This window comes from Pituophis catenifer, unplaced genomic scaffold (assembly GCF_029215685.1).
Source record: "Pituophis catenifer annectens isolate HBS135680 unplaced genomic scaffold, rPitCat1.0.hap2 SCAF_6, whole genome shotgun sequence".
NCBI lineage: Eukaryota > Metazoa > Chordata > Lepidosauria > Squamata > Colubridae > Pituophis > Pituophis catenifer.
In genome coordinates, this window is record NW_027256886.1 from 35,645,527 (window position 1) to 35,660,366 (window position 14,840).

Consider the following 14,840-nt stretch of genomic DNA (forward strand, 5'->3'; position numbering starts at 1 on the left):
TTGTATGGTATGTGTGAGAGAGAGATAAACAGAGAGAGAGAGGGAAGTCCTGAGTTACAATTTCCAGAAGCCCTTAAAATATTACAGTTTGCCCATTTTTTCAGTAACTGTTCTAGTTGTTACTGAGGTTAACTCTATTATCTTACAAAAAGAAGCATGCTTTTCAGGACTGGAATGAAAACTAAGGCCCATCTGCAGTTTTGAAATTAAGCTATTCGTAGGAAGTTGGATAATACTTACCATTCTTGCCTTTTCTATTTCTAGAATTTACAAATTACATTTTTTTTAAAAAAAAAGTGCAATTATTAATATATCACATTGCATTTTTAGGATGAAATAGAAACTAGTTCTTATATTCTCAGGTATTAGGAATATGTGAATGTATTGGTACGTTTGATAGTAACAGCTAAAAGTACTTTTTCACAACACTTTTATCCATTTTATAAGATCTCTAGGCTATGAATGAATGAATGAACAAATGAATGAATATTATTATAAAACAGCATTCTTGAATAAAGCAAACAACATGCTGGACAAACTAATTTCTTCAATAGCTTTTAAAAAACCAGGATATAGGCAGCATACTATGCACTGAAATGCTGACTTGGGTATTGAAACTAGAGAGTCATAGTATTCAATAGAATTTTGCATGGAAAAGAGTGAATGTGTACGAATAAATGTCCAATTCATTCAGTTGTTTAAAAAAAGGAGTTTTCCTTGTTTTCATGATTCTTATTCTGTTTCTTTTAACAAAGTTATAGTTCAAGAGCTGTTTGTTCATTCTTAAACAATCTATGCTGTAGAGGCCATTTTTTTCATCTTGCAATAGTCTGAATTCCTCAAAGCTCTTAAGTTTTAAAATTGGTTTTCCTTGGCAAGATATTTTATAGAAAAAATATCCCGACTTAATAAATAAAGGCTGATCCTCTAAGGGTCAACAATCAGGCAGGAAAACATAGTGGTTTGTTTTTTTTTCCCAGATAGGAATGTGCAAAATAATTATGTTTTCAGATAATTGCAGCAGCCATATCAATCCATACAATTCCATTACATACTGATAAGGTATTTGACTGCAGTAGATGAGATGTGATATGATTAGGTATATATCAGATACATTCATTTTGTATAGTATATTATTATAGATCTGCATTCGTTCTATATTAAAATAGTTATTTTGATCAATTTAAAAACTGTAAAGAAGATAGGTAGTGTGTAGCTAAAAAGTCACACACAGTTGAGCTTTGGAGGAACACTGTGTTACTATGTGGGTGTCATAGTAAGTGGCATAGCTGATGGATTGGCTGATTTTACATAAGTTAAATAGGATCAGAGCTGGTTACTGATTGAACAGGAGATTACAGAACTAGACCGAGAAGTCTTAAAAAATCTGAAAGGCAATGGCAAACCATTTTACAAAAACTCAACATGGACATATCTCTATTCACCAGGAGTCAAGTTTAACCTGAAATATATTTTACTGTTGTTTTTGTAGAATCAAATACTTCAGCTCTAATTTCATTTTTAATTATTATTGTTACCTCTTAATTAGGTAGAATTATGTTTACTTAACAATCTTGTTCACTTGAGATTTCACTTATACTAATCATAATTAGATAATACTATTACTATAAGGTATAACACATATCTTAAAAATGTTTAGGGCATTATTTAAAAATCTGTTCATATTCATTCTCACATTTTCATTTTGTGAATTTTTAAATATTACATGGCATGATTAGACTTTTATAACGAAATTCTTAATATTGACTGTTGGTTACTTACCCTTTTATGTTAAGCTTCCAATAAACGTTGCATATTAGAGGGCGCAAGTTGACTAAATAAATACTGTGGACTTTTTTTTCTTTATGCTAATCTTAAGGAATAAATGATATTGGTAAAGTTTACTTGTAGCATATTAGGAGATTCAACCACTAAATAATGAAAAAACATTCCTAGGTACAGTTCTTTGAGAAGCTGCCATTAAAAGAATGAGGGCATTCCTTCAGTAGGAGTATATTAAAAATACACTATAATTCCATTAGTGACAAAGTATAACAGGTTACCTTCACAATGTACTGTAACTACTTTTATTAAATGTTTTATAATGCAAATTATTTGTGCCTTGGTATAAGCAATTTCATGTTATTGGTGTTTACTTATTAGAAAAAATATTTTAGTCTGGAAATTCTTACAGTTATTTATCATGATGATCTACATAATATGAATGCTTTATACATTTTTGTTTCTGTTGAAATTTAATTATATATCTACAGATTTGTATTGATAATTTTGAAATTACATCTCCAATAAAATTAGAAGGTATTCAATATAAATAAGAACACATGTTTTAACTTTTTTTCCCTTGTTCTTTCTCAAAAGAGAATCATTATTGATTTTCTCAGGCTTTCCTGATTTGCTGTCTGATGTTTACAGTAGGAATACAATTTTAAGCAAATATGAAATACAACAAATGTTTTTTCCTAAAGCATTTTGTTGTTTTGTGATATTTAGTATAAGTTACTATTTTGGTGTGACATGTTCCTGCTTGCAGTTAAAATTTACTTTATTCATGCAATTAGATCATTGTTAGTTAGTTACAAAAAAGAAAACAGACTTAAACAAGTGATGCCAGTTACTATATCAGTAATCTACATATCCATATTTTCACAGTTGATGAATTTAAAGGTATTATGATTGATTTATATTTTTATTTATTTGATTTAGATGGTCACCAGCTAATATTTAGGTATCCTTCCTTATCAACAAATCTGTGGAATCGAAGGTCCTTAAAACTCTACATAAACACATAGAGTTTTTAAACTTCAAACACTTAACATTTTTAAACACTTTTAAACACTTAACATTTTTCTTGATTGTCATCATATTTTATGTCACAATTCAGGTTACAATATAGGAAAAGATGCAGCAGGAAATACATATTCAAATTCTTTAAGTATCCTGTGCCACCAACCCACATTTTCCATTCAAGCAGAAGATTCTCCTATAAGCCTCTACATAGCTTTATTAATTACCTTTATGTGACATGTTTCAGTGATTAAATCAGACTTCTTTCCACTATTCCTAGGTTTTCTTAGCCATTCAGATTCAGCCATATAATCTTAAGTGAGGGCAAAAGTTAATGAGAAACCTGAAACTTCAGTCTAAATTAGCTCTGTTCCTTCTAATAATGGCATGACAAATTTAAATGTAGATACTGTTTTTTCTAGTTTAAGAATATAATGATGAAATAATTTAAACTTAATGTTAAAATGTGGTAGTGCTTCTGTTATTTCAGGAACAATGCGGTTCACAAGTTATTTTTAGAATAACACCTATACTACAGTAGTACAGTCATTTATAAAAAATGTTTATATTTTTAGAGAACTTCATATAGTATTATTCACCTTTCCAAATAACTGAACATTTGTCATTGATTGGGAAATTACTCATTCTCAGTACTTCTTAAAATATTAAATTCCCCTTAAAGATCTTATTTTAGTCAGGACAGGTTTTTAATATTATTGGCATTGTTGAACAATGTTAGAGAACTATTCCTTGTGAATATGAATTTACAGAAACAGAGGAATTACTATTTCAAGTAAATAAAATATTTTCCTTGGGATATTTATCTATTCCTTTTAATCTCCATGTACTACTGTAGGAATATATACCTAATCCTGGGAAGAAAGATTTTGGTTTTTTTATAGTGAGCAAGATGCAGATTCCCTACTTCCCTTGAATTGCAGTGCACTCAGTTTTATTCTGATAATTGGTGTCACACTGTTATGATTATAATTTATACTTATTTGAAATAGATTTGTAGAAGGCAAAAAGATAAATGGCAATTACAGTTTTCCAGCCTTCAGTGGAATTTAATAACTGAACTGACTGGTTTTAAGCAACTTTGCAAATGTAATGTTACATAAGAGTTTTGGTGAAAAGATTTCACTAGACACTAAAGCACATGCACAAGATATATGCTTCAGTCTGTTTTTGATGCTTTTATGAGAAGTAAAGATACATTTCAGAATTTGTAGTTTTCATTGAGAAATCATTTACATTCCTTTTCTTAGTCAGATGCAGTATGGTAGCCTTGTTATTGCTTAATATTTATACAACTCCCTGATCTCGGAGCATTTTCTATACCCCTTTGATATCTTTTAATAGATCCTATACTTTGTCAGTACCTATTTGATCAATGGGGCTGAGGCTGATATAAAGTATGATTCATTTCATTTAATTTTCATTTTATTAAATTTGTATACCGTCCTACTCCCGAAGGACTCAGGGCGGTGAACAGGCACAAAATAAAACACATAAATACGAAAGTTAAAACATGATTAAAACCTAATTAAATAATTTTTGCCCGAGACAATTTAAAACTCCCAATAATTTAAAACAAATTAAAATTTGAGTTTAAAAATTTAAAAGAAGGGGAAAAAATTAGGCCAGGCCGGCCTGCTGGAATAGGAGTGTCTTCAAAGCACAGCGGAAAGTGCGCAGATCCGGGATCCTCCGTATCTCCGGGGGGAGCTCGTTCCAGATAGTAGGTGCCCCCACAGAGAAGGCCCTCCCCCTAGGGGCCGCCAGTCGACATTGTTTGGCTGACGGCACCTGGAGGAGCCCCTCTCTATGAGAGCGTACCGGCCGGTGGGAGGCTGTTTGTGGTAGTAGGCGGTCCCGTAAGTAGCCAGGTCCTGAGCCATGGAGCGCTTTAAAGGTGGTAACCAGAACCTTGAAGCGCACCCGGAAGACCACCGGGAGCCAGTGCAGCTCGCGCAGGAGAGGTGTCACACGGGAGCATCATGTTGCTCCCATAACCACCCGCACGGCCGCACTCTGCACCAGTTGGAGCCTCCGGGTGCTCAATAAAACTCATAGCTGAGTTCAACTTTTAAGCTGAAATCTCTAGGACATGCTGCATGCCAACATACTGCATCAGAATTTTATTTGGTTCTGCACTTAAACTTTGGACAAAACATTGGAACTCATTAAAGTATCAAAAAAAATGGCCTACAAGGCTGATAATCACATTTATCCTCCTTAGAACTCCTTTGCGTAATAAACTTTCTCATGCATATTTTAAGCAGAGTAATTAATGATTGTTCCCATATTAAGAGTCCCAAAATGAAAAACTTAATACTCTTGCTAAAGCATAAGAACTCTTTTCAATAATTCATATCAAAATATGGGAAGTAGAAAGGATGAATACCGTAGATTTTAGAAAATGCATTTATGTTCAAAGTATATAAAAAAACCTTGCACACAGGACGATTCAGCTTTTTTAGAGATAATTCATTTTTATAACTTTTAGTTTCTGGTATTAAGCCATATGTGGGCCTGGAATGTGACGTGTGTGTGTTATGTCTTGTTTCTTGGAAAGATGAAATATATATTAAAGAGTTGACAAATCCTCTGTTTTGCAGGAACAAACAGTGATTGTAGTATATAATTTGTGAAGCTGTGGAGAAACATTAGGGGACTAATTCAGTATTACAAAGTAATAATTCTTTTTTAAATAGAGAGCTTGGTTTTTATATTCTCATATGATGAGACAATATTTACATAAATTTACTGCTTTTGCTCACTTCTAAGTAGTTAAGGAGGTAGAGGGGAACAGAGACTATTGGGAATCTGAATGGACATTAATACTGGAATAGATTCTTTCTTTCCCTGAACGTTACCAAGTGGGCAACATTGAATTAGTGTATAAAACAAATAAAGCAGATTTGGAGTAGAAGAGGAAGGACAGTCTTCAGTCTAAGAAAAAAGCCATTTTTGGAATTTCTGATGTAGCTATAATACGCATGTTAAGTTTCTAGAATATTAACCTATTCATCATTTAACAAAAAGGGTGTATTGTGATACACCTAACAGACAGACAGATATTCTATATGCATCCTGACACTAAATTTTTTATAGACTTAAAGAATAGTTCAAACTAGACTGCTACGTGTTGTACTGTATTTTGGCAATAGTTTGCCTTTTCCAAGTATTTTATTGGTGAAATGATTATTGAGATATAGATAATTAAAGGACAGCTAAAATTACTGGATCTTTTCTTTTAAATGTTAACAGATGTGTTTGAAATTGAAGATATAATCCTGCATCACTTCATTGGCAAACAATTTCTATTTGTATTTTAAATAATCTGCTGCTGCTAAAGCCTTCATATAACTTAAATGTCATGATGCAGGCAGAACAACAGGATGCAGTGACAATGGAAGACATATCTCTTACATGCTCAGAATATTTCATTCACAGATACAAGGTCTTAGGTAATTGGGAGGCAGGATATTGAAACTTCAGGACAAGATGCTAGTTTGTAATACTACTCCTAGGCCTACATTTAAACTAGCGGTTTTGCTCTGTTTTGGGTCTTTCTGCAAAGGAACCTGGATACATTTATTTTATTAGATTTTTTAAATCCCACTTTTATTTTATAAATAACTCAAGGTGGCAAACATACATAATACCCTTCCTTCCTCCTATTTTGCCCACAAGAACAATGGTGTGAAATGAGTTAGACTGAGAGAGAGTGATTGTCCCAAGGCTGAGTTTTCATGCCTAAAACAGGACTAGAATTCAGAGTCGCCTATGTTTTAGGCCAGCACCTTAACCAATACTACTCTATGGCATACATATTTCAATTAGACACTGATAGGCACCTCAATTTTGTATCAAAATACTTCTATCAAGACTTTTTAAAAATATTTTGCAGACAGAGACAAATTCTGAGATTATATATTTTAACTTACATAAACATTCATAGTATTTTGTGCTCTCTGAAATAGCTTAAAGAAAATTGCAAAGGAAAAATATTTTCTCCTGAAAAGGAACAATTGACAGGACTGGTTACAAACTGCATAACATATATTAATTCATTACCTCCTTTACATTTAATTCCTTGAACTAAAACAGTTTTCCAGTAAATGGTTTTTCCTGCAAATAACAAATGTCAGTAATTTTCCTTCTTGCAGATTTTACAGATGCTAACAAGGCCCCAGTGGAAAATATTATATAAGCTAATGTATAGTGCAAATATGTAGTGGTTTGGCAAAGAATGTTAATAGTTAACTTCTTCCCTGAATCTCTTCCAGGTGACTAAGTGTAACATTATTTAGCTTCCTCAAACTGTGCAAATACTTGCACTCAAACGTCCTTTCCTTCTCATGCTACCTCCCCCTTACTTCGTTCATGACTTTTTAAACAGCTTTACTTCCTGAGTCAAAAGACCAGCAGCCAGTATTGTAGCAGAGAGCTTGCAGCTGGCTCTTTCCCAGCTTTGTAATCTACTTTGAAAGTAAGTCTTGGAAAACTCTGCACATCTGCTTATTTGTATCATCACTGTACAGTGACATTTTTGGACAGTTTGACATAACTTAAAAAAATCATACAATTAAGAATAAATGTCTCCCAGAGCACAAAGAGACATGTTGTTTTTCTAAGAATACACAGGATGGAATTTGGAGTGGGAGTGGCAAACTGTTTGAAAGCATTCTTTTCGTATCAGCATCAGCGTAGGAGACTTCTCTGGTACGGCCCTCTGCAAAACAGTTCTGTCATGGGAAGCCAAGCAAGATAGTTCTTAGTTGCAACATCAAAAATGTCAGCCAAACTGAAGGTTTAAATAATGATAGGAATTTGTTCTCTGAATAATAAATAGCAATGCTATGGCACAAAATTTATTTTAAAATCTGCCACTCTTGAAACAGTATTATAATTGCTTGCAAAAGGAAAATTATGGGCGTCAGCTACCGACTTTCTGTGCGTACCATTTGATACAGTGTTGTGCCAAGTTTTAGAGAAAAACTAGAAAAATTGGACTAGACACTTTAGCTTGGAATCTATAATTATGTTGCTTCTCCAGTTGCCTCTCTATTTCCTAGATCTTTTTTTCTTGGCAATTATCTTCTTGTGGATGATTCTTCTTCAAATGCTGATTGATAACTGAAAATTGTCTCTATATAATTAACGATGCAATGTGTTTTAAGGTTGTGTCAATAGTTAGCTTAAGCTTCCTTGAGAGAGTTTGAAGGTCTCAAACTCAGCCCTTGGTCTCTTTTTTCTAAAGCCCCTTTTTTGATCTCTGCAAAAAGTTTCTCAGATTAGTACTACATTTTGAAATGATGAAATGTGCATCCATTTATGTTTTCTTGCTTCTCATTTCCACTTTCCCAAAGGCATTGTGATTTGCATGTTATAGAACTGATTTATCCAAAGGAGCATGTTAATTCAGTGCTGTGCAACTTTGATTATTTAAACAGATGAATTGCAGGTGGTGGTGGGAATTGACTTCATTTTTTTTTTGGTCTAGAATTCAAATCTTTAGCTAATACTGGTTTGAACTTGAGCAAATCATAAAATTTTCATGGACTACTTAAAATATATGAGGGCTTGTTAATTTAATGTAAAGTTACAGGAGGCAATAATTGCTTTTACATAGATTTATACCTACTTTGGTATTTTATAAAAGGAGACATTGTTTAACTATTTTCTTTCCCCTTCCTTTCTTATGTGATGCTTAGGTCCTCAACTATCTTCTTTTAAAGTGAAGAGTCCAATATCCTTGAATCCCCCATTACAGGAAACTGTGAGCCAGGGCTCATCTCTGCTGAGTCCTGTCCTGAGTGATGTTAGTGGAGCCAGGTTTGAAGAAGAGGATGAAACAAAACATAAAGTAAGTGGGAGAAGAGCAGTTGACAACAAGTAGTGCAACTTCCATTCCTACTTATTGCATTATTCCCAGCTTGTCATTTACTTTGCTACATGTTAATATTATTTGTGCAAGTTTGCCTATGTTTGTCTAGTAGTCTTACTGCAAAGGATGCAGTATATGGGGGCCACTTCGCATATGGTAACTTTGTTGTGTGGCTTCCATCCAAAAGGACAAATAAGTACACTACAGTTACCAAAAATAACAAATGCTATATTATCTTTTCATAGCGGGGAATCAATAAAAGCCTGTACTTATCTTATGAGCTCATGTTATTTTTACATTGAAGATAATAATGTATAAATGAAATGCAGTTTAAAATGCAAATGCATTCAACAGTTATTCCTTTTCAAAAGTAGACTCTATTAGAGTAAGGTTCATAGTTATGGGCAAAGTAAGGACTTCCACAAGATTTTAATGCTCATTTTGCAAATTCAACAAAACTCTTAGGTGATTTACCTTTGTTAACATTACAGATTACATAACCATCATGCAAATGTGAACTTCTCAAGAACAAAAGACAAAGTCCTAAGATACAAATGGAAAACTTCATACCTTGAGTTGAAAGAATATGGTCAATTTAGGTCTATATTATTGCCTTGTGTAAAAGACTTTTGCTCAAAATCATGTAGTAAGATGAATAAGGTTGGGATCTAGTACCTAGCTGGATAATGAATTATATATTGAAAAATATCCAATATTTATATTGTGGTTCATTGTTACTAGAAAATTATTCAATGCATGATTTTGTACAATACTGGCCTCACAAACATGCATGCCTTATCCCAATATTAAGATGGCCATTTGTTGAAGACATGTCCCCATAACAAAACCTCCACCTTTATGCTAACCTGCTAAAACGGGACTGAAGCTAAATCAAAATCATCCAGCAGGAATGTTGTGTTTTCCACTGGAAAATGTAATATAAACTTCTAAGTGAACATTCTGATTCATTTGGAGAAAAATCCTGAAGGAGCTTATTAACTGCCAGTCTCACTTTGGCGTGTTGTCAGATCATTTCCTTCAACCTAACATTGGTGTCTTTATGGTTGCCAAAGTGAACAGAAACTGCCAGACAATCAAATTTTGTTTTCTCGGATTCATTTTTTAAGGCTGAGATAGAAATAGTGACCTTGAGGAAGATTGCCGTTCCTATTGAAAATCTCTTTCTCTAGGTGGCTGGTCTTTTCCCGTGTAAGGCTTAGCATTTTCTAGGAGAATATCTGATTTTTCACCCTCCCTGCTTCTTTCCCTTGTTTTGGAAGTGAAGCAAGAAGACATTATGAGCAATGGTTTTTAAACTGGTATAATTTATTCCTGTCTTGAGGTCAGGAGGAAGGTACATTGTGAGGCGTGGAGAGAAGCCCACTGACTAGCATTGCTTCCACTGCTGCTTGAGCCTAAAAGGAAATAGTATTCTGGCATGGCATTATTGACATGTTATCCGATACACTTTGGTTCAGAAAACAAAAGGACTAGGAGAAATTGTAGTTGCTAGTTTGTCTAACTGGATAAGGATTCCTGTATGTAAATATCAAATGGATGAAGTTTGGATGCACAGTATAATTCCCTTGGACATTCAGTTTGCATTCGAGTGCCCAGTTTCATTTGCCTTAACTCCCATTGGTAGTGCATTTGTGAATTAGGTAAACTCATTCATATTTCTTGGTTGCTGGTAAAATGTATTGAAAGCAGCCAGTTTGGATGTGGGCTAATGCATAGTATGATTACATATTGCCCAAGCAATACTTGTGGGCTTATTAGTCTCAATATACATTTTACATGTTAAAGCAATTTGAATACAGTAATACTACATGTTTCATGTGGCATTTCTTCTTTATTTACTGGGAATTTGTTTGTTTCTTTCAGAAATGTCCAACAGACAAAGCATATTTCATTGCAAAGGAAATCCTTGCTACTGAACGAACATACCTAAAAGACCTGGAAGTTCTAACTCTAGTAATTCACTTAAACCTAAATTTATTAACTATCTCCTCTCTCCTAAATAATTATTCAAACAATTATACTATATGGAAGAATATCTTTGAATCAGTTCTGTTTTTTTAATCTGCCTATGTTACTCATACAAAGGAGATGCTCAAAATTCCATGGCCAATGTTGTGCCTTTCCTTCTTCCCAATGTTCTGATATATTTTTGTTGCATTGTATTTTAGGAATTATAGGATTTATTTATTTATTTATTAGATTTATATTGCCACCTATTCACCCATGGCGACTCAAGGCGTCTTACAGAATATAAAAAACCACATTTAAAAAAACAGTAAAACTCATAAAAAATCAAAGAAATTAATGTAATAAAATCACCCCTGACGCCCACCTTCCGCCCCAGTGACAGCCAATCACATGAGCCATTTAATGGGCTCCATCCCTCTTTGGGTTCCCCAGGCCCACTGGCAGAACCAGGTCTTCAGTGCCTTCCAAAAGAGAATTAGGGTGGGAGCCGTTCTAATCTCTGGGCGAATGATGTTCCAGAGAGAGGGAGCCACCACGGAGAAGGCCCTTCTTCTGGGTCCCACCAGGTGTATCTCCCTTGGGGATGGGACCTGCAGCATTCCCTGCCTCCCCGCTCTAATGGGTCGGGTAGATGTGACCGGCAAGAGACGGTTCCTCAGATAATCTGGTCCCAAGCCATGAAGGGCTTTAAAGGTGACAACCAGCACCCTGAATTGCACCCAGAAGCAAATCAGCATCCAATGCAGTTCCCGCAGGAGAGGTAATAAATGTGCACACCGGGGTCTCCACAAAACCGTGCGGGCCGCTGCATTTTGCACCAACAGGAGCTTCCAGATGCTATTCAAGGGCAGCGCCATGTAGAGCGCATTGCAATAGTCAAGACGGAAGTGACTAAGCCATGAGTGACTGTGAGTAGGGATTGCTCGTCAAGGAAAGGGCGTAACTGGCGCACAACCTGCAGTTGCATGAAAGCCCTCCTGGCTGCAACCGTCACCTGCTCTTTGAGCAGGAGTCATGAGTCCAGGAGAACCCCCAGATTACACACCGGATCTGTTTGGGGTAGTGCCACCCCATCCAAGACAAAGATGGCAATTCTCCCTGAGCCAATGAACCCCAAACTCAGAGCCACTCAGTCTTGCCAGGGTTTAGTTTCCACCCATTGCTCCCCATCCAGCCCCTAGGCACTGCAAGAGGGAGGACATGGCATCACTTAACTCACCATGGGCTGAGACATACAGCTGAGTATCATCAGCATATTGGTGACGGATGATCTCACCCAGCAGCTTCATATAAATGTTGAACAGGAGTGGAGAGAGTACCAAGCCCTGTGGCACCCCACATAGCAGTGGGCGAGGGCTGGATCTCTCCCCTCCTATTGACTGAGAGCAGCGCAGAGGAAGGAAGTGAACCAGGATAGCACAAGGCCTCCCACTCCCATTCCCTGAAGCCACTTCAGGAGAATACCATGGTCGATGGTATCGAAAGCCGCCGAGAGGTCAAGTAGAGCAAGGATTGATGCACTACCCCCATCCCATTCTCACCAGAGATCATCCAAAAGTGCAACCAATGCCATTTCTGTCCCAAATCCAGGCCTGAATCATGACTGGTAGGGGTTGAGATAATCCAACGCAACCACCTTCTCGACAACCTTCCCCAAAAAGGGAAGATTGGAGACAGGTCGGAAATTATCCAACCAGATGGAGTCCAGCAATGGCTTCTTAAGAAGAGGGTGGGCCACCTCCTTAAAGTGCTGGGGCACTTCCCCCTCCTGTAGGGAAGCATTAATCACCGCCAGAGTCCACCCGCCTGTCACCTCCTGCGAAGCTTTCACAAGCCAGGAGGGACATGGGTCTAATATACAGGTGCTTGTGCAGCAGGTCAGATTTGAAGGCAAAAGATGTTTGCAAGTGAATGAATGCTTATCTAACACTGGTCTGCAATTTTTTCTCCACAATAGGAAACTGATTTGTGGAGTTTCATTTTTAAGAAATTCTATAAATGTTGCTACATGCTTTTAAAAATTCATATTAGTTGATCACTGTTAGTTATAAAATAAATATTTAATCATGCTTTCAGCGGGAGTGGTTTTGGTATTGAAATAAAATAAATGAATACATAGCTAAAATACAAGCACCTACAATTTAATTATTTTTTTTATTTTGCAGTGGTTCCGCAGTGCAGTTGTCAAGGAGAACGCAATGCCTGAAGGTCTCATGACCTTATTCTTCTCCAATATAGATCCTATCTATGAATTTCACAGAGGCTTTTTGAAAGAACTTGAGCAGAGACTAGCACTCTGGTAAGCATTATTAGTCATGTGACTATGAAAACTGGCTTTCTAGAATTCTGTGATACCTGACAAAACTCCTTTCCTGTGAAGCTGCATGAATACATACTTGAATAGTGTTTGCTAATGATATTTTCTATGAAATCAGTTTCTGAATGGCACTGATTTGTATACCAATTGTATGATATAAAGTCTCTAAATGTTTGGTGACTGCAGTCATTCCAGTGAGCAAATCATTGTTGTGTTTATGAGATAAACATTTATTTGGATGTATTTTTTTAAAAAAAAAACACTATATATACTTTCTTCATTACATTTTAATTGGTCAAAAAATGGTCTCCAAAGAAAGTCTAATATTTTGGATAATCTTATAAAACATATTGCTGAAGGAAGAATACAATAAACTCAAACCTTCCCCCTCTTGCTTCAACTTAAATGTTTATTTTTATGAAGAGGAGGAGAAAAATACATTTGTTCAGTGGAAAAAAATAAAGATTTGTTTAGATGGCAAGATCTGATAGTTAATGTCAAGGATGAAATCTTTTAAGCCTTTTAATTCATAATGGATTAGTTCACCAGAGGGGTTTCAGAAAATCAAAAGGAATATGAGACATAACTGGTTGTAGTATCTTCAAATGAGTAGAAGTATCTTCAAATGAATAACAGCATTGAAAGAATTGCAGAAAGAAGGGCAAATACTTAGAATAATTAGAAACCTGCGTGAATTTGAAAAACTTATAAATATGGAAGTTAAAATATCTGCTGGGCCTTATTTATAAACTGCTGGTAAAGTAGGATTCAGAAACTGAACAAGTCAAAGACTGCATACTCATATAGATGCAGCATTTGTATGTAGTATAAATATGCAATAATGAGAATTTTGCTGAAAGAGCATTGTCAGATTCACCCCAAATGTTATACTTTATCAATTTATCCATTTGTATTTTATTCTTTTATCAATTTCCTTGTTTTTTCTTGTTTGCTTATATATCTTATTCAAAATGTTGAATTTAGTTGATAACATTATGTTAACAATTTGCTCATTTTCCTTTTTTAAATTTTTTATTACATCTTAACATTCCATTATGAAGTATAAAATAAATGACAACATATTAAATATGAAGAGAGACTCATAAGGGCTTAGAAAAAAATATTTCTTTTTGAGTTGCGATAATTCAAGTTGTCTAATATATTTCAGAGAAAAAGTCTTTGCTCAGGGATTTTTGGTGAGTCCAGAGACAGATTTCAAATTCTGAATGGGAAAGTAGACTATTCCCCCTTTCCAGAAGTGTCCAAATGAATATATCACTGAAAAAAAGGACTGCTCTTCAAAATGCATTGCAGTATCTAGTTTTTTTGCCTTTCTGGGAGATTTGTCTTTCTTGCTCATATATTCGGATTGAACTACAAAGCAGAAGAATGATTAATCTGTTGAGAATTTACTGCAAGCAAGTTACTGTGTTTCTTTCAAAGTTGCTGTGGGTATTTACTAATTTTGAAAGAAGAGCTGTTATATTTATTGGTTGGCTCTGAAAAATAATTTTAGACTCACTTTTCCCGAGAGCTCACTTTTTCACTCTCTCAATTGAAGGGAAGGGCGATCAAGCTCTGGTAAAGGAGATTATCAGCGGATTGGAGATGTCATGCTGAGAAATGTGAAAATATTGAAGGTATGGAAGTATAAATAAATCAGAGGAACCTTGTGTTCTCTTCTCCCCGCCCACTCATTCTCATTAATATGGTGCTTAATATGTGTCTTTATGATAAAAATGGCAAATTCTATGTAGGAAATTTAGATACTGCAGGATCCAATCTGGGCCAGTCACTGGGACCACAGGTTTAGTCTTCTGAGCTTTCAGACTC

At 35.3% G+C, this 14,840-nt stretch overlaps 1 protein-coding gene across 1 annotated transcript in view; it reads left to right on the forward strand.

The window, feature by feature from the left end:
* Window positions 1-14,840, forward strand: part of FARP2 (FERM, ARH/RhoGEF and pleckstrin domain protein 2) — a 68,945-nt gene that overhangs the window by 38,091 nt on the left and 16,014 nt on the right. The window contains exons 14-17 of the mRNA XM_070945382.1: window positions 8,529-8,680; window positions 10,586-10,675; window positions 12,856-12,989; window positions 14,569-14,647. Coding sequence (XP_070801483.1) covers window positions 8,529-8,680; window positions 10,586-10,675; window positions 12,856-12,989; window positions 14,569-14,647 — 455 coding nt within the window. The remainder of the gene's footprint in view (window positions 1-8,528; window positions 8,681-10,585; window positions 10,676-12,855; window positions 12,990-14,568; window positions 14,648-14,840) is intronic.